The 27,704-nt window shown below is 36.2% G+C and overlaps 1 protein-coding gene across 1 annotated transcript; it reads left to right on the top strand.

Annotated features, from left to right (window-relative positions):
* Nucleotides 1-1,514: 1,514 nt before the first annotated feature.
* LOC131073329 (transcription factor MYB30-like) lies at nt 1,515-3,693 on the top strand. The gene is made up of 3 exons (XM_058009739.1): nt 1,515-1,748; nt 2,710-2,839; nt 2,928-3,693. Exons 1-3 carry the CDS (start codon nt 1,607-1,609, stop codon nt 3,607-3,609), a joined length of 954 nt encoding a protein of 317 aa, XP_057865722.1. The 5' UTR covers nt 1,515-1,606; the 3' UTR covers nt 3,610-3,693.
* The last annotated feature ends 24,011 nt before the right edge of the window (nt 3,694-27,704 follow it).

Here is a 27,704-nt window from a genome sequence, read left to right as displayed (position 1 = left end):
ACTATGACTAGTAAATCACATGCATGTCCTCACCACACAAAAGATAATTTGGATATTAATTGAAGTATGTTGACATACAGATTGTATGTTTCAACAAATTTGTTGACAAATGTGATGTGCATTCCAACAAGCAATTATGAAAATTAAATATGATGAGACTAATACATGACAATATTATAAAAAAATGAACACTTGTCAAGTTGCACCATATCTTTTTCACAACATCATTATCCAAATGCTTGTTGGGTCAAAATCTCTATGTAATACAAGTGTGGATGTTGGATCCCTCTTTTCCAATACATCACACTTGGCATTTCCATTGTACAACTAGTGAGGGGAGATGAAGTTTGGTAGGGAGAAAGGAAAGTGAAAGAAAGGATTTTTCTAGTTTGTGATGATTTGGGTTTACACACACACACACACACACACGTACGTGCACACACACACACACGCACACACACACACACATTCACATGTATATGTATATGTATATGTATATGTATATATGCATATGTCTATATGTATGTATGTGTGCATGTCACCATGACACAAGGGTAAGTCGAAAATTATAGATCTCGACCATGTTCAGCAGAACTAGCCGTGTCTCTTATTTTTTGACTGTGTGTATAACATGAAGGTTAGTCAACCGCTTTGGAGCCAAATTAGCTGGGACACGACTAATCTAGCTCCAAAATGCCTGACCAACCTTCGTGTTATATACACAACCAAAAAATGAAAGATGCAATTAGTTTTGTTGAGCATGTAGAGATCTATAATTTTCGACTTACCTTCGTGTTATGCATAAATCATGACATTTTTGAAACTAGATTAACTACCACCGATTAATTGCGTTCTATCCTACTCACTACAGAAAAGATACTTAGAATATTAAATTAAGCATGTTGACATACACATTGTATATTTCAACAAATTTGTTGACAAACATGGTATGCAATTATCCAAATAAATGTGATGTGACTAATATGACAATATTATAAAAAGTATGTGAACAGTAGTCAAGCTGCACTATGTCTTTTTCACAACATCATTATCTAAATTCTTGTTGGGTCAAAATCTCTACGCAAGACAAGCGTGTAGGTTGGATCTCTCTTTTCTAATACATTACACTTGGCATTTCCATTGCACAACTAGTGAGGGGAGATGAAGTTTGGCAGCGAGAAAGGAAAGTGAAATAAAGGCTTTTTCTGGTCTGTGATGATTTCGGTTTTTACATACATATATGTATTCTATTTAACAAAATGTATAGTTGTCTTTTCAAGCAACAAAATTTTCAGCAAACAGGTACAACTCTTGGATTTTTTTGAGATAATTAAATAAATATTGTTGAATAATGGTCAAAGTTTGACTGGAGTGGAAAACGACAATTATAAAAAATTATGCTCATTTTCTGCACGTGTCAATTAGATGGCCACACGGTCTGCTGAGTTAAAATTTATAAAGGAGAAGCCCCTGGCCTTTTGAATTTGGTGTAACCCAGCTAGACAGCACTCCAATTGAGGCCCTAGGTGTGAATACAAACTTACCTTACATTCTTGTTGATAAGTTCGTACTGTTGATAAGTTCACCATTTCTGTGAAAAGAAAAAATGGGCCGAGCTCCCTGTTGTGATAAAATGGGAGTAAAGAAGGGTCCTTGGACAGCTGAAGAGGATCGAATACTCATAGATTTTATTCACAGAAATGGCTACGGGAACTGGCGTGCTCTGCCTAAGCAAGCAGGTTCTAAAAGTATATACTCTTTTGATAGATTTAATTCTTTAAAGAGAGGAAATTCTTACAGTTTATTTTTGCAATATTTTTGAATTTAATTATGTAAGTTTTTTTCTTCATCATATTTTTGATCATATTCTATGATCTATTATCAGAACGAAATAGTTAAAAGATTATGAAGTATGAACTTGTAATTGTTTTAGTCTAATGATGGATCATGGAATATGTTTCAGATAATATTTCATGAAGTAGTTAGAGGATCGTACTACTTCATTCTGATCATGAAATATGATCTAATGAGTCTTCATGATCCTCTGTCTACTTCATTCTGATGATGGTTCAAGTAGCGTTTTGGATCATATTCCACAATCCATCATCAGAATGAAGTAGTATGATAGTCTAACTACTTATTCAGATGAAGCATCATTGGATACGTTTTGGTTCATATTCCTCAATCCATCACCGGAATGAAGTAGTATGATAGTCTAACTACATCATTTACGTTTTGAATCATATTCCACAATCCATCATCAGAATGACGTAGTATGATAGTCTAACTACTTCATTCAAATGAGAAATCATGGTATAAGTTTTGGACCATATTCCATAATATCCATCATCATCAGAATGAAGTAGTATAGTCCTCTAACTACTTCATTCTAATGATAGATCATAGAATATGTTTTGGATCAAATTCTACCATCCATGATCAGAATTAAGTAACACGATCCTTTAGCTTTACTCCAACTATTCCATGATCTTGTAAGTACTTCATTCTGATGGTAGATTAAAATAGATAAAGAAAAAACATACATAATCAAATTCAAAAATATTGTCAAAATTAGATATAATTCAAATAGAGATTATAATATGTTATTTATTCTCAAAGCTTTCTTTCGGCTTACACTTCCACTTAAAGCATGATTTTAAGTTTATTTCCTTGTCCCAAAAATTGATCATTGTTCTTGCACGGTGCCAGGACTTTCAAGATGCGGGAAAAGCTGTCGTCTGCGGTGGATTAATTATCTCAGACCAGATATCAAACGTGGGAATTTCACTTATGAAGAGGAGGAGGCTATTATTAAACTTCACAAACTTATGGGCAACAGGTTTGTTCATTGTTCATTGTTCATTATCCTTCCTTTCATTTGTTTGCTCCATTTACATCTGACGTTATTGAATTATGTTATGATCCAGATGGTCTGCCATTGCCTCACGCCTGCCTGGAAGAACAGATAATGAGATAAAGAATGTGTGGAATACCCACTTGAAGAAAAGGCTTCCGCAAATGGAAACAGATCCAGTGAAATCTGCAGTGCCAACTGATTCAAGCCTCCCTAAGATTTCTCTTGATTACTCCGAGTGCAGTGAAAAAAGTCCTTCAATGAAGAAGGATATGCTTGCACACAATTCAGTTCTAACTCAACCAAAAGCTTCATCTTATCACCCCCCCACAACCTCTAACTTGTCTGATTTGGACGATCTGTCAAGTGAAATCTTTTCATCTACAGACAACGAAACTTTCAATCCAGGCACAAACTTGGATTGGGTTCAGTTTAATTGTACAGAATCTTTTGATGCATCACTTGGGTGCCGACAATACCCAACTACCATGGAAGACCATACCAAAAGCCAAGACTTAGTACCAGATGAGACATTTATCTTGGGTAACCCTAATTTTGGAGATGAAGAAAGGAGAGAAGATCTCTATCTCATGTTTGCAACCGCAGAACATGATATGTTGAATGGCATATGTGGTGCAAACACAGATACCCATCAGCTCTGGAATGGGGAATTTCAAGGTAATGATGATGATTGTGATAGCATGGATTACTGGTTGAAAGTTTTGAGGCAAACCGGGCCGCCACCAACGTTGTAAAATGTTGAACCACTTTCTGAAGCTTGATATGTGTCTCCCATAGAGGGAGTTCTTTGAAGTATCTAAAGTGGATAGCAAAATTGTGAAATCATTCAGTTTTGTATATAACTTGTAGCAAAATTGTGAAATCATATCAGTTTTGTATATAACTTGTTTCAGCGATTAGATAAATATGTTTCAAAGTGACCGAGCAACTGTAAATGTTTCTTCGAACAATGATAATATTATTGTTGATCTGGATGAGGAGGCCATTATAAATTATTGTTTTCATAGGTAAATAGTAGGTGTTTGTTATGGTAAATTATAAGTCAACATATCATGTAGACTATCCTCAATTGAGTACCTACTTGAATAACAATCATTACGTCTCACAGCTACTGAAATTCTTAGATGATTTACAATTGGTAAGCAATGTCCAGCGAAAGTAGATTAGGTATGATGTAGAGGAATATATGGTGGGAGAAAACGTATGATATGACAAGAGCAGGGTGAAGTTGAATATTTTTAATTGTTAGTTTATAGTTAAATAATAATATTATCTCTTTGATAATTTATTGTATATGCAAGGAAAGTTGTATATGCAAGGTAAGTTATTAGTTGATTTTTATGGAAAAAGTGGTTGTAAAAGTTATAAATGTAAATCTCTTTATTTATATAAAATAAAATTGTTTAGTGTAATTTAGAATTAAAAATTAATCTTATTTTCTAAATTTGATCTTGCAGGTTATAATAATATCAAAGTGGACAACTAAAAATCCAAGGTAAGTAAAGAGACTATAATCTTGTAAGTGGAAGAGTGAATTATTAATTATTAGCTGAATTATTAATTGTATAGAGAATGGTGGAAGAAGGAAGTTATACTTTCTAAGGAAACAAATCACATCATGTTTAGAAGAAATCTAAATCATTTGTTATAAAATTATGGTGTAAGATTATATAATTTTTTAAAAATTATGAGAAGGAGATCTACATAGATTTTGGTAATGTTTTTAAAAAGAAGTTTTAAGAGTGAAAATAAGGGAAACTTAGTTAAATATAGCTTTTATTTCTCTTCTACACATTCTTAAAAGCTAAGTTTTAATGGAGAGAATAATATTTGGGTAAGAAAAAAGGGATATAAAGTGGAGTTTGTGAAGTGTCGTTTAAAATTAAAAAGAAGTGGGAATGAAAAGAGGATATTATAATTTATTTCCTTGAAAAAATTATAAGCAAAGGATTAGGAATGAGGAGGATGCATAGAAGTGTTGATACTAGATGATTAATATCAAGATAGAGGAGATTGAGTTCACAAAGTGGAAAGTTGATTCATATTGATGGATGTTGTAAATGGTCTTTTGATCTCTTTTGGATCAATTTGGATTTGTTAAGTTTATGAACTAAAGTGTTAGTTTATAATTACTTGATAATATTGTTAGTTTACCAATTTATTATTTATGTGAGCAGTTAATAGTTTGATCCTATGAGAAAAGTGTTTGCAAAAGTTAAAAGTGTGAAGAAATTTATAAAAGTCACCAAATAATTCTAAATTGAGTGTCCTATCATTTGTAAATGTACACTTCATTTATTTTCTATGTATTTGATGCTAGAGCCTATAATATCTACTACTAAAATGAAAGTAACCAGAAAAAGATAGATAAGATGAAATGGAAAAACACTGTTAGGTGATTACTTTAGAGAATTAAATGACTTACATAATTTACAAAGATTTCATGATCTATAATCTTATTAGAAAAAAATTATAAATGTTTTTAATAAAATAATAATATATATTTTTAAAAATTTGAGATGTTGATAAGTGTTGATGAATGAAATATATTTAAGTAAATATATAATAAAGTAAGAAAAATTAAAGCTAACCTAGATAAATAAGTTATTTAGATCCACATTTTGAATTAGAATAAAGAAAATGATATAAATAGATGTGTATCTTAAATAATGATAGAGTGATCGATTGATTCGAGTATAATAAAATATGTAACATTTAAACTATAGGATGAACAAGCTATGGAAAATTCACTTTCTAGAATCTAAATTCCTATGGAAATTCCTTGTCTACATGGGTATTCTCGAACCCCTTGAGGAAATTTTCAACATTTTTGGGTGGTCTTGACCCCTAAGAAAATAACTTGTCCATTATTTTTAACATAATTTTTATTATAGCTTAACATCACTTAATAATAAAAATACATGTCTAAACATCACTTATTATAGCTTAGAGTGGATTGTCTCTGCTTGTTTCCTGAAATTCTTGGGGATGGGAGCCCCCATGATGTGGCTGGGATCTTCTTAGGTTCTTCTTTTCCCCCAACACAGCAAGGATGCTAATGGTAGTGGGTCCTCTCCCTCCTCAGTGGAAACAATTGGTAACCTTTGCCGGGGGAGTTGGAAGGATCTATTTTAAAGTGGTCAGTTCATGCCCGTAGATGGGGTGTCTATTGAGTGATCTAAGAATGGAATGTGTGTGAATATAAAAGATTCTCCCTTGAATAAAATTTTAGCTGAGATGGAGAACGCCTTGGTGGGTAAGTTTGTGGGTAGACGTCCAAAGATTGCTTTAGTCCAAAAGTGTGTAGCTGTGAGATGGGCGATTAAGGGAAGCGTGTTAGTCTCAATTCTTTCCAAAGGTATATTTTTCTTCTCTTTTTATGTCAAGGAGGATTGCACCCACATCCTGTCTTCAGGCCACTACTTTTTCTACAAGTAGTATCTTCTTACTTGTAAATGTCACCTAGGTTTTAAGCCTAAGTCCCATCTATCTAGGGCTATTTTGACCTTGGTTTTTCTCTCGGGCCTTCCTTTAGAGTTTTGGGACGAGGAGATTATTGTTGGGCTAGCCAACTTGTTTGGCTGGTTCATTTCCTTATACTCTATCACTAAGTAGAGATTGCAGTTGGTGTATGGACACTTCTATATTGACATTGCTTTGAGAATGTCCCTTCTTGTCTTGATTGAACTGAAGTCCTGTCTTGGTTCTTAGTGTTGGCAATTGACACTCATTGGATTAATTTTGTTGTCATTGATGACAATAAGATATGATGGAAGTCATAAACTGGCACTAGGAGGCTTATACTGGCAAATACCGGCTTTGGAGCATACCGGCACCGACACCGGCACCGACATCAATACTTCTTTGGAAGTCGACATCAAGGAGGATTTACTTAAATCATTTTGTAATTATTATTGTCAAGATCAACATTTTTATAAATGTATTGTAAGCCGACATAAGGCAAATCATTTGTAATAGGTATATAGGTCGGTCTGCTAGGTTATTTTTGGAATGAAGTGAGATATATGTAATGTGTGGACATAGGAGAATATAGCAGAACTGTATGATGCAAAATATACGTATGAAGATCATTTTGTATGTGAGTATTATATCATGCAATGATCTATAGATAGCTTGGAAAGCATTATTGGAGGAGAAGTGATACCGGTAGCAGTTTAGAGTTTATGAACCGGTATTGAGCAGAACCAGAACCAGAACTCTATTTGGCATAGCAAATGCATTCTTGAGTTCATTTTCAGTAATTTACTTTGGAAGAAAGCTTGTAGTCAGTGAGGCTCTTTAGTGATGAGCAGTATGCTCTAGGCAGTGTGCCTTCCTGCAAGTGCATGCCCTTATTATATGTAATATCTTTTCATATGGCCAGTGAACTGATATTGTGGGTCACAAATCTCACCGTGGTCTTTCCTCATTAAGGTTTTCCACGTATAAATTATGTGTGTTATGGTGTTCATTTATGTGGATGGTTTATTTTCTTCTTGTTATATGTTTATTTGTTTACCGGTTTATATATGCATGGTCTAGAAAGTTAAAAACTGTTCTTTTCGGCAGAACACTGATTCACCCCCCCCTCTCAGTGTTCTTGGATCCCAACAATTGGTATCAGAGCTTGGTACCTCGGAAGATCCTGAAACCAAAATCTTTGAACATGACTATGGAGAAGCAACTTGAGATGGCTTTTGAGGATTATTATGCTGAAAGGATGAAGAACTTGAAATTTCAAGAAGAACTAAATTCTGCAAATGAATTCATTCTTATCCTGCAAGAAAGGTTATCATTTTCTCAAGCCAAGAGAAAAGAACTTTTGCAAAAACTAGATGATGAGGAGAAAAATACTCTTAAGGAACAATGTTAGAAACTAAGTCAAGCAAATATGCTCATGAATAATGAAATGCAAGATCTGACTATGAGGTTATCTAAAGATATTGAGGATAGAAAGAAGAAGGAAGATAATCTTGTTATATCTCTGAATAACAAATTTGATGAATGTGGAAGATTGACACATGGGAATAATTTGTTGAGAACTATTTTGGCACACTCTCAGAACAATGAACAAGAACTTGAAAGACAAGTAACCACTCTAAGAGATGATCTGATTATTGCAAGTGAGTATAAACAAAATTTTAGGATTAGTATTGCACAGTTGGGTGACTTACTGAAAAGACAAAGATAAATTGATGATTCGAGAGGACTTGGGTTTGCACAAGGTGAATGCTCTGGTACTACAAATGAAGATCAGACAACCGATATGCATAACTCATCAGAATAGAGGAAACCAGTAAGGCAATCTAATGCTTATAAATTCAATGGTAGATGTTTTGTTTGCAATAAGTTTGGGCATATGGCTAAACAATGTAGCAATAAGGCAAATCAAAACTACAATTTTGTTTCCGTTCAATGCACAAACTACAAGAAATATGGTCATAGATTAGAAGATTGCAAAATGAATGTTAAATGTCATGCATGTGGAAAGTTTGGACATTTTGCTAATCATTGTAGGTCAAGAAATGATACCGAATACATCAATGTTACATGTTATTCATGCAACAAAATAGGCCATATTGCTAAGTATTGCAGAAGCAAGACTCAACCGGTTAATAATGATATTGAGAAAGGAAAGAAGAAGGTAGACAAAATACAACAAGATCACACCAAGAGATGGGTTAGAAAATCTGAAGAACCGAGTGGAGATGGATCTATACTAGTAACTCCACCGGTAGAATAGAGTATTCCTCCACCGACATGAAATTCCACTTGTAACTGAGGCATAAGCCTTAGGGGTTGGCAAAGTCATTGCTAAATTTTGCATATTATCCCAGAAGATATCTAAGGAGATCTGGAGAATTGTGTTCATCATCGATGAAGGTTCACCCGACACATAACTATGAAACCGACATTCATAGGGTTGTTGGTGAAGCATTTATTACAAAAATTAGGGTTTTATTCACTGATAAAAGAGGGTAAGTGAATTCATTTTCACTCACTGAGAATTCAAGCATTCAGAGCGAAGTAAAGGCGAGTCTAGAGCGAGCAGAAGCATTATGAAAAGCTTTTGAGCAATTATCAATCTTCCACCGACACTCACTTTTAGGTATTTTTCGACATGGCATCTGGATCTTCATCTCCTAGTTTTATTGCAAATCCCACTATTGTCAAAATCAAGGATAGATTAAGGCCAGTATTTAAGGAGATTCTCAAAATTGCTAAAAAAGAAGACTCCGCGGGAGCATTTTCTAGGGTTCCTGACGACGTAATGTATGTCGAAGATGCGAGGGACTATATTCACTGCACACTTGAGGATTTGGGCACTAATGACATTAAAATAATGTATCAATCCGTGATACTGGGAGACTCTGGAACCATCAAACTGGAATTCAAAGCAATTGAGGATCTAGGGTTAACCGATATTCTATACATACTAGAATTCAAAGATGAAGTTATCAGATACGTTCTGAGAAGGGTTGACAACAAATTTATTTGGCTAGATAGGCCTTACATGATCACGAAGGAGGAAATTCAAGCTGTCACCAACTTACCCAGGGTCAGACAAGAACCTAACAAGAAAATTTCCAACATAGAGGTCGAAAAACTCACCGGTGCTACACCTGATAGCAGATCAATGAGGATAAGCACAATCACTGACATAGATATAAAGTTTGCAAGCATAATCATAGGTTACAAGGTAACAGAATTCAATCGATTGAATTCTGTTGCTAGTTCATGCATTCATGATGCATATTAGATGATGAGGAATAATGTGAAGTATGATTTATGTGAGTGGATGAGGAGTGAGTTGATGTTAAACCTTGGAAAGATCAAAGGAATCAAGAAAGGCACTTTTAGATATGGAAACTTGATTGTTTATTTAATTCTTTACTTTCTAAATGAGCTACCCGGTCTAGGGAAGAAGCATTGGGCTCATGGCATACCAGTAGGTATGCAGATCAAGGAAGTAATCATCAGTCTTGGTATTGGCAGAGATGAGAAACTTTGGGGGTATTTTAAGACTTTTCAAGAAAACATGAGGCAAAGGGAGAGAATTTCAAAAAACATCATGGAGAAGTATTCCACTGATATCTGTTTCATGGTAAAAAATGATGAAACTCTTATGGAAGCAGTTGAACCTAGGCAAATTTGGATTATTGAGCTTGGATATGAGGTGGATGATAGCATTTTTGAACTCTATGCAAAGATGTTGTTAGATGCCCTATTAGATGACAAGACAAAACATTTTGGTACAGTAGGAGAGAAGGCTCTTGAAGTGAAAACTAGTTTTAACAGGAAAAGAAGAGAGAAGAAAATAGAAAAGATGTCTGCATATGTACAAAATGTGATCTATAAGATAGACACTCAACTGGGTTCCAAATCTAAACAGGCAACTAAACCGACAGAGGTTGGTACTGCAGAAGTGAAGAAGCCACAAGTTCACATTTCCCCTATCACTTCTGACTCTGATTCTTGAGGATAATGGACCTCTGGCTTTTAGAAGGGTACAAAGGAAGAATGTGGTAAAACCACTGGTAGAGCAAAAGAAGGCATAGCCTAGGAGGAGACTTGTTAGAAAGGAAACTAAGCCTACTGCACCTCCACCATCAGCAAGGAATCCTATGCAAAAGAGGAAACCAGTCACACTGGAAACCAGAAGAAAAAAGAAGAAGGGTGATGATACTGGAACCGGTAAGACCACAATGACCTGTGCGGAGCTTATTGATGAAATTACAAAAGATGAAATATTGAAAAATATATCAAAGTATTATGTAGATTTAGAAGAGAATGAGCAAAATGAATTAGAAGAGGCTATTTTATTGTATATAGACATTTATAAGAAAGGCTTAATTGAAATTTTGAAGGAGATTCCTTTATCCTTGTTTAATAAACTTGAGGCTAGGAGACTTGACGTTGTGAAGAGAGATAGGGAGATCAAAGAAGTAGCACTTTTGGAATTGTGTGGTGTTGTAAATGATGAGGAAATGAAAATATGTATAGACACTACAAATAGGACAGTCTTCAATAGTAAATCCTGGCAGATAAGCCTTATGATGGGGAGAGTAAATGAGGTGGTAAATGAGACAAGTAAGGGATGGACCAAATTCTTTAAGAAAAACCTAGATTTTCTCACATCTCAAGAAGAATTTGCAAGGGAAACAACTTCCACCATTCCTAACAAATCAAAAGGGAAAGGTATTTTGGGCAGTTCAACTCTAGTTTTGACACAACCGACAATAACTATAGATAATCAAACACAACCGACAACTAAGGAGAGTGTATAGTCTATATCGACACATATCATTTTTGAGCAAGGCATGTATAGGACACTGAAAATTTTGTGGATAATACTCCACCGACAATAACCGACACTGCACCAAGTGGAGAAGCCATCGGTGCAATAGAGGTTGAGATGGATAAGGTAAAAGCCACTGAGTCCATATCGGCAGGTAAAACTAATTCCTCGACAAAGGTTTTGGAAATTGACACTTCTCAGGTTGAGAAGAATTCAGTCTCTAAGTTGAGTCCAACTAAATTAATGATGATGGCTACTCAGAAATTACTGAAGGAAGGTACTATAGATAAATGATTAATTGAACAATTAGTCTTTGTGTTGCACAGATTATTACCAGACTGTCAGATTGAAGATGTCGCAAGCCCTTCTAGTAAGCTCAAGACTCTAACAGAGCATATCTCTAACAATTTTCAATCTCTGAGGGAGATTGCAGACCGAGAGGCTTTGGATAATTTCACAATAGCAAAAAGAACAACCTTTGATCAACTTATAGAAACAGGGAAGAAGAAAATTGAGGACAAACTTATCCCTATTGAGGTTTGTTTAAAACAATGTACAAATATCTATAGAGTGTGTTGTAACATAGAAAGTCTTACAACTAATGTAGATAGCAGATTGAAGGAGTTATATGATAAGATGACTAAAATTGCTCTTTTTTGATGGATTGACTATACTAACCACATCTGTTGATGGAAAATTTTTGTCCTTGGAGAACAAAATTTTTTCTTTTGAGAAGGAGAGAGATAAAATCATGAGAAGAGCAAGATATCTAAGAGGATTGGTAAGTCCTAGACTAGATTCATTGGGTGTTCACAAGAAAGAGTGCATGGATATGATAGCTAAACTCACACCGACAGATATCTAAGAGAAGGAAACACTTTCCCACTTACTAAGTGGACTTGCATCCATTTCTGATACTTTCAAATCTGACTGGGATACATATCTTCAATTATTACAAAAGGCATACTCGGAAATCTTGAAGATGACCAAGCTCCAGTGAAATTGACAGTATTCTTTTATTGTTTCAATTATTTCACCAGTCTTTGGCATTAATGTCAAAGGGGGAGTATGTTCATATGTGAAAAATATCAGGGAAACAAATTTCAGATGGGGTGTATTGATCAGGGGGACCATACTGGCAGGGAATCCATTTTTCACAAGAGTGTTGCCATCAATACCAAAGGGGGATATTGTTGGAAATTGACACTCATTAGATTCATTTTATTGTCATTGATGGAAACAAGATATGATGAAAGTCATAAACCGACACTAGGAGGCATATACTGGTAGATACAGGCTTTGGAGCATTCAAGGCTACACCAGCACTAGCACTAGCACATACATCAATACTTCTTTGGAAGCCGACATCAAGGAGGATTTTCTTAAATCATTTTGTAATTATTATTTTCAATACCGACATTTTTGTAAATTTATTGTAAGCCAACATAAGGCATATCATTTGTAATAGGTATATAGGCCAGTCTGCTAGGTTATTTTTGGAATGAAGTGAGATATATGAAATGTGTGGATATAGGAGAATATAGAAGAACTGTATGATGCGAAATATATGTATGAAGATCATTTTATATGCGAGTAGTATATCATGCAATGATCTATAAATAGCTTGGAAATCATTCTTTGAGGAGAAGTGACACCGATAGTAGTTTAGAGTTTATGAACCAGTACAGAGCAGAACCAGAACCGAAACTCTATTTGGCATAGCAGATGCATTCTTGAGTTCATTTTCAGTAATTTACTTTGGCAGAAAGCTTGTAGTCAGTGAGGCTCTTTAGGGATGAGCAGTATGCTCTAGGCAGTGTGCCTTCCTGCAAGTGCAGGCCCCTATTATATGTAATATCTTTTCATATGGCCAGTGAACTGATATTGTTGGTCACAAATCCCGCCGTGGTTTTTCCTCATTGAGGTTTTGCATGTATACATTCTATGTTATGGTGTTCATTTATGTGGATGGTTTATTTTCTTCTTGTTATATGTTTATTTATTTACTGGTTTATATATGCATGGTCTAGAAAGTTAAAAACTGTTATTTCCGGTAGAACACTGATTCACCCCCCCTCTCAGTGTTCTTGGATCCCAACACTTAGTCATAGCTGCTGAAATATGATAATTCTATCCATTTTTCTAGCTCTATTTTTTGCTTGGTCACCTCTCTAATAGGTACCTTGTTGAAAAATCTAAATATTTACCTCGCAAGACTAAAATAAAGGCGCTATCAGATTCCTCTTCATCTTCAGATGTGTTTAAGTCGGTCTCTAAGTCTTCAAAGTTGACTTCTATTCTAGTTAAGGAAGTTATCTCTAACTTGGCTTCGTTCAAGTCAGGTTGTGGTGGTTCCCTCTTGCTATCTTTTAGTATGGGTATGGCCTCTCCTCTTTCTAGTATTGTGAGTTCTCCCTTTGAAGTCTCACTTGAAGTAATCTTTCCCCTCCCTAGTTTGGATTGTGGTGTTAAGGAGTTGGGTTCCCCCTAGAGTTGTTGTTTTCTCCTTTATCTCTTTTGGTGATGTATACTTTTCCCTTTGTTTAACTAGGTGCTTCTATGGATCTAGCTCCTTGTATGTATCTCTCAACAGATAAGAGACCCTCATTATTTCTTCCATCCAAGGAGTGGATCCTCCTAGGGAAGATTGTGTTTTGGACGTCTCTTCATGAGGTTCTCCTTGGACCTCTTTCCTTGGAAGGTCATTCTTGACTAGTTTGGTTCAAACCTCCATACTTGTAATTCTTCCCTTAGTGGGTGGAAGAAATATTATGGATGTGGGAAGCGATACAAAGGTTGGCAGAAAGTCTTTCAAGGATGTGAAGCAGTTGAGTGCTACTAAGGATGTGGTTCATGGTAGCTAAAGTACTCTAGAGTAGTTCTACTCTCATTATCATTTGAAATGAATATTCTCTCATAGAACATAAGGGGACTTTTAAATGGTTCCCATAAATAGATCTTGGTTAAGAATTTGGTGAAAGAGTGGAATTAGAATATCTTTCTCTTCTGAGAAACTAAAATGAATTCAGATGCCTTTTTTAAGCTCTGTAATTTTATTTGACCTTTTTCAAAAGCTATTGTTATGAGTGTTAAAGGTTCTTTTGGGGGCTTAGTCATTTTATGGAAACCCCATATTCTTTTTACAACCCTGAGAGATCTGGATAAAAAATTACAATGTGTGGACTTTAAGGATGCAATCACTAAAGAATAAATTCTTATGAATATTTATCCCCCTAACAATGCAATGTTAAGAAGAGAATTATGGAACTCTCTCATCTCATTGTGGTCTCTCTTACAGGACTCCAATTTTTTTTTATGGGGGAATTTAACACTCCCTTGTTTCCTTCAGAGAAGATGTGATGCATCCATAACCGGTAAAAACCCTCAGAAGAGTCAACCGACTTATGCAACAAGAGAGACACAATAGAAGCAATAAGAAAACAAAAGAAAATCACATAAAAAGATCATATTAAAACCATAGAACTTCTGGAAATCATCTGGCAATCATTATATTATCAGCAAAGAACACCTGGTAATTAACCGGTTACATGTAGGCTTCAAGTCAGATACTATCCAACTGGGACTCTAAGAATCAATTAGATCACCACATACGAATCTCAATCCTTATTCTGAGTTCTACTTCCTCTGCCCTTACAAATGATTACCTAGCATCATATTTATACCCATCGAAACACATCCGGGTCAACCTCATAAGATTCCATTCACCAATGCAGGAAAATGAAACGTGTAATTAGGTCGGCCCTAAGAATTAGATAAATATTTCTAGAAAATAACAACCAAGTGATGCAGCTCAATAGAAAGGTTGGCCACACACCAAAGAACATCAGACAAGACCCAAAATGAATCCACATGCCAAGAATCACACCAGTAATGAAGGAAACCCAACTGGTAAGCACAAGAGCTATCCCGGGAACCCAAAACCAGTCATTCAGAAGCAATAACTAACCAGAGAAGAACCCAAATGAACTAGAAATTTGAAATCAACCACATGAAACCGCCAAGAGACCACAAACAAGATCTTCCACGAAGAAAAAACAACTACCGATGCCAACTGACAAGAACACAGAAAAATGCACAAAGAACTAAACAAGAACAAAACTGAAAGGAAATTGTAGACGTATAAAAATGACCATATTCCTAAATGAATATTTAATGTTCATTTGATTCTCATTCCTCTTTTTAGTTAAATCTAATTTGATTAAATCATCCACATTCCTCTATTTAAATTAAATAAATTATTCCATTTATTTTATTTAAATTCACTTAAGCCTTTTATATCATTTAATTGAATAAATCATTTTATTTAATTAAATCCCTTCTCTCTACTTTTAATTAAATTTACATTTAATTAAATAGTTCACCCCAAATAAATAAATCTAATTTATTTAAATCCCCCACTTGCAACTAAATTAAAATAAAACAATTTATTTTAATTAAATTCTATTTTCCCCACCCACTTGCATTTTCCTACATCTCCCACTTGCTTCCTAACCCTCTTGCTAAGTTAGTCTAGAATCCCTCTAATCCTAATCAATTAGCCTAAATCCTTCAATTATCCCCTTTCCCTAAATTGGAGGAGGTCACTTCTCAAATTTGGATTAAAGTCTTCTGAAGGAATTAAAGCCTTTATGCCTTCAATAAGCTAACTTGTTGAATACCCCCAAATTTGGAAGGACTCTTACAAATTTGTCCCCAAAGTCTTTCAAACCATTAATGGTTAACTAATCGTTTTTGGCATGGTTAGAGACTTTTTGCCTAACTCAACCCTCTTCTAACCCAGGGGTCTCATCAAGCATTCAATGCTTTGACCATGGTTATCCCTTTAACCCTTGCACAAGAGTTTACCCTTTGGGTAAAAGCTTTATCCAATGGATAACCTTAACCTAACCTTAACCCTTAACTCCTAAGGTAACCATGAGGTCTTCTCAAGCATTTAATGCTTCTTGCATCCCCTCTCAAGGTGTCTTATGTTGACAATTGTCACCATTTCATTGGTGAGAATTGCAAACATGGATTGATAACTTTCAATCCTGACCCTTGATTAGATCATTCAATCCTGACCATCCATTGCCCCGTTTCTCCTATAAATAGAGCCCATTCCTTCTTCAAAAGGATCCAAGTCTTTAGCATCATACTTATACTCAATTTTAGCAAGCATCTAGCCTCTCTTTGCAATAGAAATAAAGCTAATAATCATTTTAGAGCATTTCTATCATCTTAGCTTAAATCATATAACTAGTATATCATGTTAGGATAGTATTTTTACTAACCTTGTCATCTTATCATCTAGTTTAGTTTATTTGTTAGAATCATATATAAATAGGATGCATTCATACTAAATTTGATCTAAAGCATCCCTCGTTCTTGCATTTGTCATCCTTAAGTCACTTTTCTCAATGATCTGAGGGAAAAGGCATTGGCGTGAGGGACCTTGTGAGATAGAGAACCATGGAACAATCCTTGGGAAGTTGAGCTATTCCTCATGGCTCCATAACTTGCATCAAGAGTCCCATGGGTGTGTGGGCAAGTCTTTGAATATTTTCACAATTTAAGTTTCATTGAACCACTTTTGCCGCATACATTTCTGGCGCCCACCGTGGGGCCTAACCCCATTAATCAAATCAATTTTTGAATATAACCAACTTTGCAGGTATGTGGGAAACGAGAATTGGTGCGCAGGGAATCTATCTCAGCGCATCTGGTTAACACTTCAGCGCATCCAGTATACTGTTCAGTGCGTTGGACTCATTTCTTAGCGGGTAGGAGTCCTTCCTTAGCGCATAGAGTTTTTAGTCTTTCCTGTAGCTTTCAGTGCGGGAATTTAACAATCCAACACATTTACCAAACAACTTAGCGCGTTGGGTCTATCTGATAGCGCATTCGGTTAATATTTTAGTGCATACAGTGTATTTTGTAGCGCATCATAGACAGAGGGCAGGAAATAATTTGTAACAGAGATCTCGAAAATTAGACTTGTGAAGTCCACAAAACCATTCTTTTGCTAGCTGATTAACTGTTGTTTTGCAGGTTACTAACAGTTTAATTGCAGGTTTGAAGTCTACTTTATTTAGGCTAGAATTAAAGTAGTTTGAATTTTACTAACTTTTTAAAGTTAGTTAAGATTAAAATTGCTTTCATTTCTTGTTTAAACTAAAAATTGAACTCACACCTTATTTTGGGCACCTGAAAAGAACAACAACAAAAATCTTTCTTGCTTTCTTAGGAGAAAATTTTCAATTGGGCATTTAAAAAGAACCAACAAACTTTCATTTTTGCAAAAAGAGCTTTAAAAAGAACCTCACCATCCTTTGGTGTTTAAAAGGATCAACTTAAAAAATTTTCAACTTAAAAATTTTTGCAAGGTAAAAGAACCTCACTTGTCCAATTTTATTCCAAGTTAAAGAGGGAAGTTCTTCCCGTTTGTTGATTTATTTTGTTGACCAAAATCAAAATTTTGCTTTGTTGACTAGGTTTCTTTTCCTAGATCAAATAATCATTGATTTGAGGAAATAAAATGAATACCATATTTTTGTGGAGCAATATCTCCATATAGACTCTAACAAATCATTGCGATAAAAGGCTAAAAAGAATACTTGCGTGCTTTGCTTCGAAAGTGGAAGGTATATGCTCTCCCCTTAACTGGGTGATCAAAAAGCCAAACCACTCTTAACCTTTCAGTGTTTACAACATTATAAATCCTTTAGCAGGCCTACCCTCCCAAGGAGTCAACAAACTCTTAAAGCCATTACAATCGATGTGAGGGGAACGACCTAAGTGGGGAACGACTTTGACGCCAAGTGTTCCAACCCACTATAATCAAAAGTGGAAAGTGACGAAAGTCCTTTTCAATGGTTGCACACAATGATTAGCCTTCCCCTAGTATCTTTACGATACATAAAGACTTTTTTCTAAATGTTGGGAAGCCTCCCAAGGGAGTTTATCACTGACGGCCAAACATGAAGCCTGATTACGAACTTTAGCATTAGAAACCTTGAGCTGAGTTAGTATCCAAACATTTGTAGTATCATAGTGTAAGGGTGGGGAAGAATCCGCCCCCAAGATTACTCACCATATATCTCCTAAGATAACTACTCAATTGTGAAGCAATTCACTTTGAGTTAATTTCTGGCAAAAGGAAAAAAAATGGGTGCCCCCTAGGGGGTGACAAGGCTGTTTGAGCTAATGGAGTATCGAGACTAGTTAGCTATGGTATTTTCAATGACCCTTGAATAAAGAGTCTGACTGAATTGTTTTCTCTGTATCAAAACCTATTGAAACACTAGGGATTTGAACACATCCTCGTAGAATATACACTTTTTGTTTAGACTAGGCAAAATGGTTATCTCTTTTGTGCCCTGCTTTCATTTCTTACTTCAGAAAATCATTCATCATAGTTGAAGACAAAATTCAAAAATCACAGAAAAACCACCAAGGCAAAAAAACCAGGGCAGTTTAGCACGTAAGAGAAACATCTTAGCACTTTGGAACCATATTTTAGCGCATAAATTTTGAACTTTAGCGCATAAGCAATCCCAAAATTCAACAGTTCGAACCTTAGTGCTTTCTGAAAATAGCCTAGTGTGTTGGAGCAACAACTTAGCACGTCAAGATCAAACATTAGCGCATTAAGATCAACAGTTAACGCATTGCTAGGACATATTAGCGCATAAGCTTTCAAACCAAACCAAAATCAAACAATCCAAGTTAGCACGTCAGAAAGGCAACTTAGCGCGTTGAGATCATTCTCTAGCGCGTTGAAGACATTTGGTAGCGCATTGGGTTTCTGGCTTAGTGCATAGCCGGAATTGAGAAAATAGAGAGCAAAACAAAAACATTTTTTGAAAAATTCTAAAAATAGTTTAGGAAGCCATTTTTCCTTACTTGAACTCCATCAGACAGAAATTCAAAACCAGAGTATCAAAACTATTCCAAGGCGAGATTTTCTTAGAACAAAGTTGTCAAAAGCCAAAAACTAATCAAAGGATTAACACATCTTTCATATCAAAATCAGGTAACACCATCACACGTATCAAAAGGTCTTCCAATCAAATGGATTTTATTTGAAAAACATACTTGTTTCAAACTTAAAGTTGTCAAATCGAGTTTCTATATCGGGAAAGCTCTTATTCCATAACATTTGACGCACTTTGTCGTGAGGGGGCATCTAAAATTTCATTTGATAAAAGTAACCTTAAGTTTCCAAACAAGATATCAAAATCCAAAACACATCAAAGGAAACCATTGATCACCTGTGCATGACTAATCCTCATATTCTGAGAAGAAAGAGTATTTATCATAACACTAAGTTAAGGAAACAACAACCTAGTTCTCTGAGACTTGCTAAATGGAATAGATTTTTATACATCAATCGCCAACTCTTCAAATCTTATCAAACATTCCTCCGTCATATGCGCTTGTATCTTCAAGACAAAACAAATGAATTTGACAAAGGACCATTGAGGAGTCGAGCATTCTGTCAAAAAGTAGCATTCAGCCAACGCGCTAACCACAAAGGAAAAATAAATCTGGCTTTCTTCCCAGAAGTCTGCATCACTTACAACGTACCTCGAATAGAGCCGCCAACACCTGAACAAGACACCAAAGAAGAATTCGTTCCCTTCATCACATAGAGTTTCTACTAGATGCCTTCTATCACTTTCTCTCAATGAAACAAACAAAGGGAAGCACAACCAGAGTCCAGTATGGGACAACGATTATCAAATCCCTTTGACTATCCAAATCTAAAAGACACAGAGATCACTGAAGAACTCCTTCAAGAATTGCAAGAAAGTGCCTCGTTCCAAAGACTCATGAAAAGACTCATAGAGGCTAACAAAGAAAAATATCTACTCATGCTCGCAAGCAAAGGAGTGAGGATTCCAGAGGACTTTGATTCAAACACTTTTAGAACAAGGTCTTGACTCTATACTTATTAAGAACAACAAAGAGAAGAAGACGCAAGTGACCTTGAGAAAAACATCCCTGAGCAAAACATACCACTACACAAGCCATTCCAAACTAGAAACAATGAGAAGGAAGAACTCTTCCCTCAGCAAACAAATGCACCCTTGGTTGCTCTCACACAACAAATGCAAATGCTGCAAAAACAAATGCAAGACATGCAACAAGGATCAACAGTACGATATTCCTTGAATGAAATTTGTCCTTATCCTTTTGACAGAAGATTAAACATGGTACCTTTTCCCCCAAATTCAGATGTTCCCAAATTCAACAAATATGATGGGAAAAGCGATCCTCATGATCATGTCTGGGAATTCTGTACCATGAGCCTGGAATTTGCCCATGAAGACACCTATTTGATGAGATTATTTCCAAGAAGCTTGGGAGGGAAAACAATGGAATGGTTATCCAAAATTACACCTCCTGTCAGATCCTTTGATGAATTAGTCAACAAATTTATCACTCAATATTCCTACAACATTCAACATGTCATCACCATGCTAGATGTCTGCAATACCAAATAGAGAAACAACGAAACATTCACGGTATTCCTTCAACGTTGGTGACGAATGGTCTCAAGATATCCCCGATATGTGCTTGAAAAGGAAAAGATGGAAATTTTCATCAACAACTTGAATAGCGAGATGAGTTACAGACTCAAGCTCCAATGCATACCATCTTTTGCCAAATTGATTGAAAATGGCATCCAAGTAGAGGAGGCATGTGTAAAGAAAGGAACATTGAAATTTTTCAAAGAAGGAACAAATTCAGCCAACTCTCATTACAATAACCAAAACAACAATAACTTAGACAAATCCAGGTTCTGGACCAGAAACAAAAATACTGGAAATGAAGGAGGAAACAAAACTAATGATGTGAAGTCCAAACAACCAGTGTTAGCTTTATCGGGAAATCCTCAGGATACCAAGAATCAAAAGGGTGCTAACCAAGGTACTAACACTTATGCACCACATACCAATCAAGATCATCTCAACACACCAACAATACCCAAAACAATAACACCAATCAAGGACCTAATACAAACTCATGAGGTAACACCAACAACTTTCCTAAACGCATTTACACACCATTAGGGAAATCATTGGAGTCCGCATTCAAAGAGCTCTTGGCAAACAAAATTATCTCCTTACCAGCAATCAACAACTTTGAACCACAAGTCAAACCACCTTGGTGGAATGACTCACACTTTTGTGATTTTCATAGAAACAAAGGACATAAAATAAATGATTGCATGAGATTGAAAAACATTGTTCAAGACATGATTGATCGAGGCGATTTAACAGTCGATGGTCTCAAAACAAATGGTGATCGTGGCACCTTTAAGAATCCTCTTCCAAACTACAACAAGGATGGTGCTTCGACCTCAAACAATACACGTGGAGCTCGTATCAATCACATATACAATAACACCATCAATCATATATCAACTGAGGACAATCAAGGACAAATGCGAACATGAATCAATCAATGTAACCACCAGAGCTCAAAAATATGTCTTGAAGGGGCATACGTCAGTGGAAAACACCATACCCAAGATTCAATATGATCTGGTCAGCCAACTACGCAAAACCCTTGCTCAAATATCTATACTTGAGTTGCTGAAACTTTCACCAAAACACAAGGACATCTTGGAACAAACACTATTGGAAACAAATGTACCCCAGGATCTAGATACTGACAAATTCCAAGCCATGGTGGCTCACATGACAGGGCCTCATAATCTCACCTTTTCTAAATAAGATAATATTGCATTGAGCCATCCACACAATACTCCACTCCACATCAAAGTCTTGGTCTACAAGCATTGAGTCAAAAGAGTATTAATAGATGGAGGAGCTAGACTCAATATCTGTACCTTAAAACTTATCCGTGCATTAGGCTTCTCTGAGTAGTCTATTGATCCACGCAAAAAAATAACTATCAAAGCATATGATGATGAAGAAAGATCATCCAAAGGAATAGTGGTGTTGCCAATTCAAGTGGGACCAATACAAAAGGAAACTATGTGCCAAGTCTTAGACATAGACCTCGCATATAATATCTTGCTAGGTCGACCTTGGATACATGAAATGCAAGCAGTACCCTCAACTTATCACCAATGTGTTAAGTTCCCATACAATGGACAAGAGATTTCTATATCAGCAGATCATAACCCTTTTCAACATTGTAATGCTATGGGGGCAGCCCAAGACAGTTTGGTTCCACATAACAGAGAAAAACACATTTCCTCAACACCAGATCTTCAGCAAGAAAAGCCTAAATCTCTATCTATGGATTTCAAACAGAAAATGAAAATCAAAGAACAAGGCATGGGAGAATACTCTTTGGAACCCTTGTGTTTAATCAACTTACCAATATCGCCTAAATCTCATGGGTTACCTTCAACATCAACACATCAAATAACATAGCCCATCACCAAGTTTGATGGCAAGTTTATTTAACTAGGCACACTAGCACATGAATCATAAGAAAAGGACATCCTTAGTTGGCTATACAAGGATGAGGAAGAAGACATAGTAGATACTATAGAAGTAGATATATTAATACAACTGTATGGAAAAGGATACCTAATCATGCAATAAATGGGATACAATGGCAAAGGACCTATCAGCAAGCATCAGGAAGGTGTCACAGAACCATTAGATCCTCCTTCACAATTTTGTAAAGACAAAACAGGATTGGGCTATGAACACACTCTACCCCCAAAGAAGACACCAAGTAAATATAAAAAACCTCAATGGAAAGCAAAGAAGAAATATAAAGAGGACTCATGGCAGGAGGCACTATTTGAATCAACAGAAACAATACGAAAGGAACGTGAATACCAAGAAAAAGAGAAACAACACACGGAGTCAGCCATTCAAGAACCTGTTTCAAACAAAGAAGAATCACCCCCTGACAACATCGTTACTCCCCGAGGAGAGACAGTATATGAGAAGATGCAAAGAGTAGAAGCAAGATCTGATATAGAATCAAAGAAAACTATCAGACTAGTATCAATCATCAAGGACCTGTTTTCACCCTACAACATACCAGTCCATAGTACTGAAAGAATTTGGGATAATACCTCTAAGATTGATTCAAATGAATATGAATGGGGTAGTTGTTCCAATGTTACTGAAGATATTGCTACAAATGCTAGTCATACACCCGTTTCTCAAGAAGAACAAGTCACAGAGCCTGAACTACTTGAATTTGGTCGACAAAATATCTATGACGCCAAGGAAAATGCGCAACCACATTATGAGAAAGTTTACACGGAAGATGATACCATCAAAGACCTCAACAAAATCATTAACTTATTCAATATCCTAGCCAACCTTGATGATACCTCCATCCTGACACTTATAGCGGCTAAACTCGACCCACCCAATGACTCTTTACCACTTATCTTTCCTGATCTCATAAACTGGGATGAACCTGATAATCATGACATACCAATTTTCCCAAATGATGAGTCTATTATCCATTACTTATGTACCATTAACCTAGAAACAGACTCTACCAGTGAACAAAGTAACAAAATCTGCAATCAGGGGAGTGCCAAGTCTCTCAGTCACAAAAATGAAAGAAATAAAGGATCTATTGCTGAAAACCAGTCAATGGCAACACTAGATCACAAAAATGTAAAAATAAAGGACGCATCTGCAGGTGAAAACCTTTTTAAGGAACCTAAAGATGAGAGACTTGACACTCTTCCTAAACATTATCAAGAGCGATCACCCATATTGATTGAACCCACTCAATCAATCAACATTGGTACAACAGAAGCAACCAAAAACATACACCTAGCAGAATCTTTGACAGAGGAAGAAAAAACAGAGTTTATCCAATTTTTCAAAGAAAAGAAAATCAATTTTGCGTGGTCATATGCAGATATGCCCATGATTGACCCACAGTTAATCATGCATCACTTGTCCATTGCTCTAGGAGATAAGCCGATTAAGCAAAAATTGAGAAAGATGAATCCACATGTAGCACTCATGGTCAAAACTGAGCTAAAGAAACTATTAGATGTCAGATTTATTCGACCTATAGACTATGCTGAATGGATTTCCAACATTGTGCCAGTTTCAAAACCAGATGGCAGCATCAAGATATGTACCGATTTTAGAGATGTCAATAAAGCCTGTCCAAAGGATGACTTTCCTTTGCCCAGTATTGACATAATTGTAGACCTCACAGTAGGCCATACAATGCTATCACTAATGGACTATTTTTTTGGTTATAATAAAATCAAGATAGCTCCAGAGGATCAAGATAGAACAACGTTTACCTATCCTTGGGGAACGTATTGTTGGAATGTCATGTCTTTTGGCTTAAAGAATGCTGGGGCAACTTATCAATGAGCAATGACAACAATCTTTCATGACTTGATGCATACCTTCATGGAGGACTATGTGGATGATTTACTAGCTAAATCCTTTACCTGAGCAGAACATCTAGGCATCTTAGAAAAGATTTTTGACAGATTGGAAAAATTTCAAGTCAGGCTCAACCCTAAGAAGTGTGTCTTCGGGGTTACATCAAGCAAATTATTAGGCTAAATAATCTCAGAAAAAGGCATTGAAGTAGATCCAGAAAAGGTACAAGCCATCATGGAGATGCCACCACCTAAGAACATCAGTCAACTCAGATCCTTGCAAGGATGACTCCAGTCAATCAGGCGATTTATCGCTCAACGAGCAGATAAAAGTCTACCATTCAATCATTTGCTACATAAGAATGTACCATTCCGATGGGAAGCCAAATGTGTAGAATCATTCTATCAAATCAAGAAATATCTAATAAACCCACCAGTTCTAGTACTACCAATAGCAGGGAAGCCGCTTCTTCTCTACATATCAACAACAAACATATCATTGGGGGCACTATTAGCACAAGAAAATTAGGAAGTCAAGGAATGAGCTATCTATTACATCAGTAGAGTTTTGAATGGCTATGAGCTCAATTATACATTCATTGAGAAGGCTTGTTTAATAGTAGTATTTGCTTCTCAAAAGTTCTAACACTACATGCTAGCTCACACAATCAAGCTAGTAGCAAAAATTGATCCTCTAAAATACTTGCTCAACAAAGCAGCTCTCATAGGTAGATTGGCTAAATGGGTAATGATTCTTAGCGAATTTGATATCCACTACATAGAGCGATGAGCTATCAAAGGATAGGTAATTGCAGATCAATTACCCGATGCATCACTACTAGATAAATAACCAATGGAGATCAAATTTCCCAATAGGGATGTTCTTACTCTTAACACTAAGCAATGGACCCTATACTTTGATGGATTCTACACTCAACATGGCTCAGGTGCTGACATTCTATTCATCACTCCTGATGAGAACACCATACCAAGATCATATAGGCTCATGTTTCCATGCACAAATAACATTACTGAATATGAGGCACTAGTTACAGGGATCAAAATGGCCGTGGAATGGAGAATCACAGAATTGAAAGTCTATGGAGATTCACAACTAGTCATTAATCAGATCAACAATGACTATCAAATGAAAGATGATAAGCTGCTACCATACAAATGAATGGTGGATGATTTCAAACAATATTTTGTACACATCACCTTCGAGAAAATACCAAGGTTGGACAACAGAGCAACTGATGGAATGGCTACTATCACTTCACTGCTACAAATTCCAGAACAACAAAGTCGTTATGAGTTTCTGGTAGAGCATCTGTTTTCTCCAGCCTATGACAACTCCGCATCCCATGTTATCTATGCCTTAAGCAGCTCAGACTCTTTGTTATACAAAACAATATACGCCTATCTCAAAACCAATACCCTACCCATTGACCTATCTCAAAATAAAAAATGCAACTTTATCCGACAAGCTGCCCGTTATACCCTCACTGCTGACACTCTTTACCATCGAGGTCTAGATGGTACTCTTCTTCATTGCCTTGATCGTAATGAATCTGACTCTGCTTTACAAGAGCTTCACGAAGGTATCTGTGGCACACATTCAAGTGGTCCTACTCTTGCTAAAAAACTTCTAAGAATGGGATATTACTAGCCGACAATGGAAAAAGACTCTTATCATTTTGCAAAGAAATGTCCTAAATGCCAAATCCATGGCAATCTTATACATGCACCAGCACAAGAGCTATAGCCATTCATGACATCCTGGCCTTTTTGCCAGTGGGGACTGGACTTAGTCGGCAAAATACATCCTTCATCTTCAAATGGACACAAGTTCATTATCACTGCAACATAATACTTTACCAAATGGATTGAAGCGGTCCCCATGACCATGGTAACTGGAAAGAAAATTGCTTCCTTCATTCTTAATTATTTGATATGTAGATATGGCATTCCAAATTCCATCATCATAGATAATGGACGACCTTTCAAAAACTAGGATGCACGAGAACTATGTGAACGATTCAAAATCCAACATCGTTTCTCTATGCCTTACTACCCATAGGGGAATGGTCAAGCTGAGGCATCTAATAACTCAATGATGAACGAATAGTACCAAACTAGTACTAAGAGGGGGGGGGGTGAATCAGTACAGACAAAAACACAATCCTAAACCAGTTTGTCAGCAGACACTATGCTTAAGCAGACAAACAGTAACACCGATCTTAAAAAAAGTACAATTGACAAAACCCAGAATAACTGAGACACGCATAAACTGACTGACACTTATCTTTTTATACAATCTAATACTTCATTTCCATTTCACCCTAGTGCATGAACAGGTAATCTATCATCAAAGATATATAAACAACTAGATCAACATGATTTACCTTCAGACACAAATCACTTAAACCATCACATGAAAAACACCACACATGACACACAAATTTTTCACATGGAAACCCAACTGGGAAAAACCACAGTGGGGATGAATACCCACAAGCTATTTTTGAACTCTTTAGAAGTTCGCTCTGTTAGGAGCCTTGTCGGGTTAAAGACTGATACAATAGGTTCTGTTAAGAACCGATCTTGTTAGGGATCACTCGGTTAAGGGATGGCTAGAATACCCAGTTAAGGGTTAAACCCTGTTAGAGGTTACCTTGTTAGAGGATTTTAAGAACTCAATGGTTTTGAGTCACCATGTTAAAGGATTTACAGTAAGCCGGTTAAAGCTACCCTGTTAAGGGATTTTCCAACTGTTGAAGTGGTTAGAGATCAACAGGTATTACAATGATCTGGTAACAACACTCAATGCCAATGCAGATCCGCTTTAGCTCCTCGCACCTTCTGCACTTACACTTTTCAGGTATCACTTCTCTCCTCTGGTCTGGCAATAATCACGTATCCCTTCACTTGGATACACACACACAACTTTTGCTAACAACCTCAACATGCAAAACAACATCAACCTTATAGGAAACAGATAGGTCGGTAGCATAAACCCTAAACCCTAAACTTTTTAGGTTAAGCACTTCAAACGGTTCAATCCTGACCGTTGAGCATATTACATTAAATGCAACTATCTTGAACCAATCTCAAGACATTCTCCATCGTTCATTCTCCATCGATTTCATGGAGGCTGATAACCC

This window comes from Cryptomeria japonica, chromosome 10, assembly GCF_030272615.1.
Source record: "Cryptomeria japonica chromosome 10, Sugi_1.0, whole genome shotgun sequence".
Classification (NCBI taxonomy): Eukaryota; Viridiplantae; Streptophyta; class Pinopsida; order Cupressales; family Cupressaceae; genus Cryptomeria; species Cryptomeria japonica.
This window is presented reverse-complemented; position numbering and strand designations above follow the sequence as displayed.

Excerpts from the sequence above, each read along its gene's own strand:
- LOC131073329 (XM_058009739.1), top strand. The coding sequence starts at position 1,607 with ATGGGCCGAGCTCCCTGTTGTGATAAAATGGGAGTAAAGAAGGGTCCT. Across the intron at positions 1,749-2,709 it reads TAAGCAAGCAGGTTCTAAAA|GACTTTCAAGATGCGGGAAA; the intron begins GTATATACTCTT and ends GCACGGTGCCAG. Across the intron at positions 2,840-2,927 it reads CACAAACTTATGGGCAACAG|ATGGTCTGCCATTGCCTCAC; the intron begins GTTTGTTCATTG and ends GTTATGATCCAG.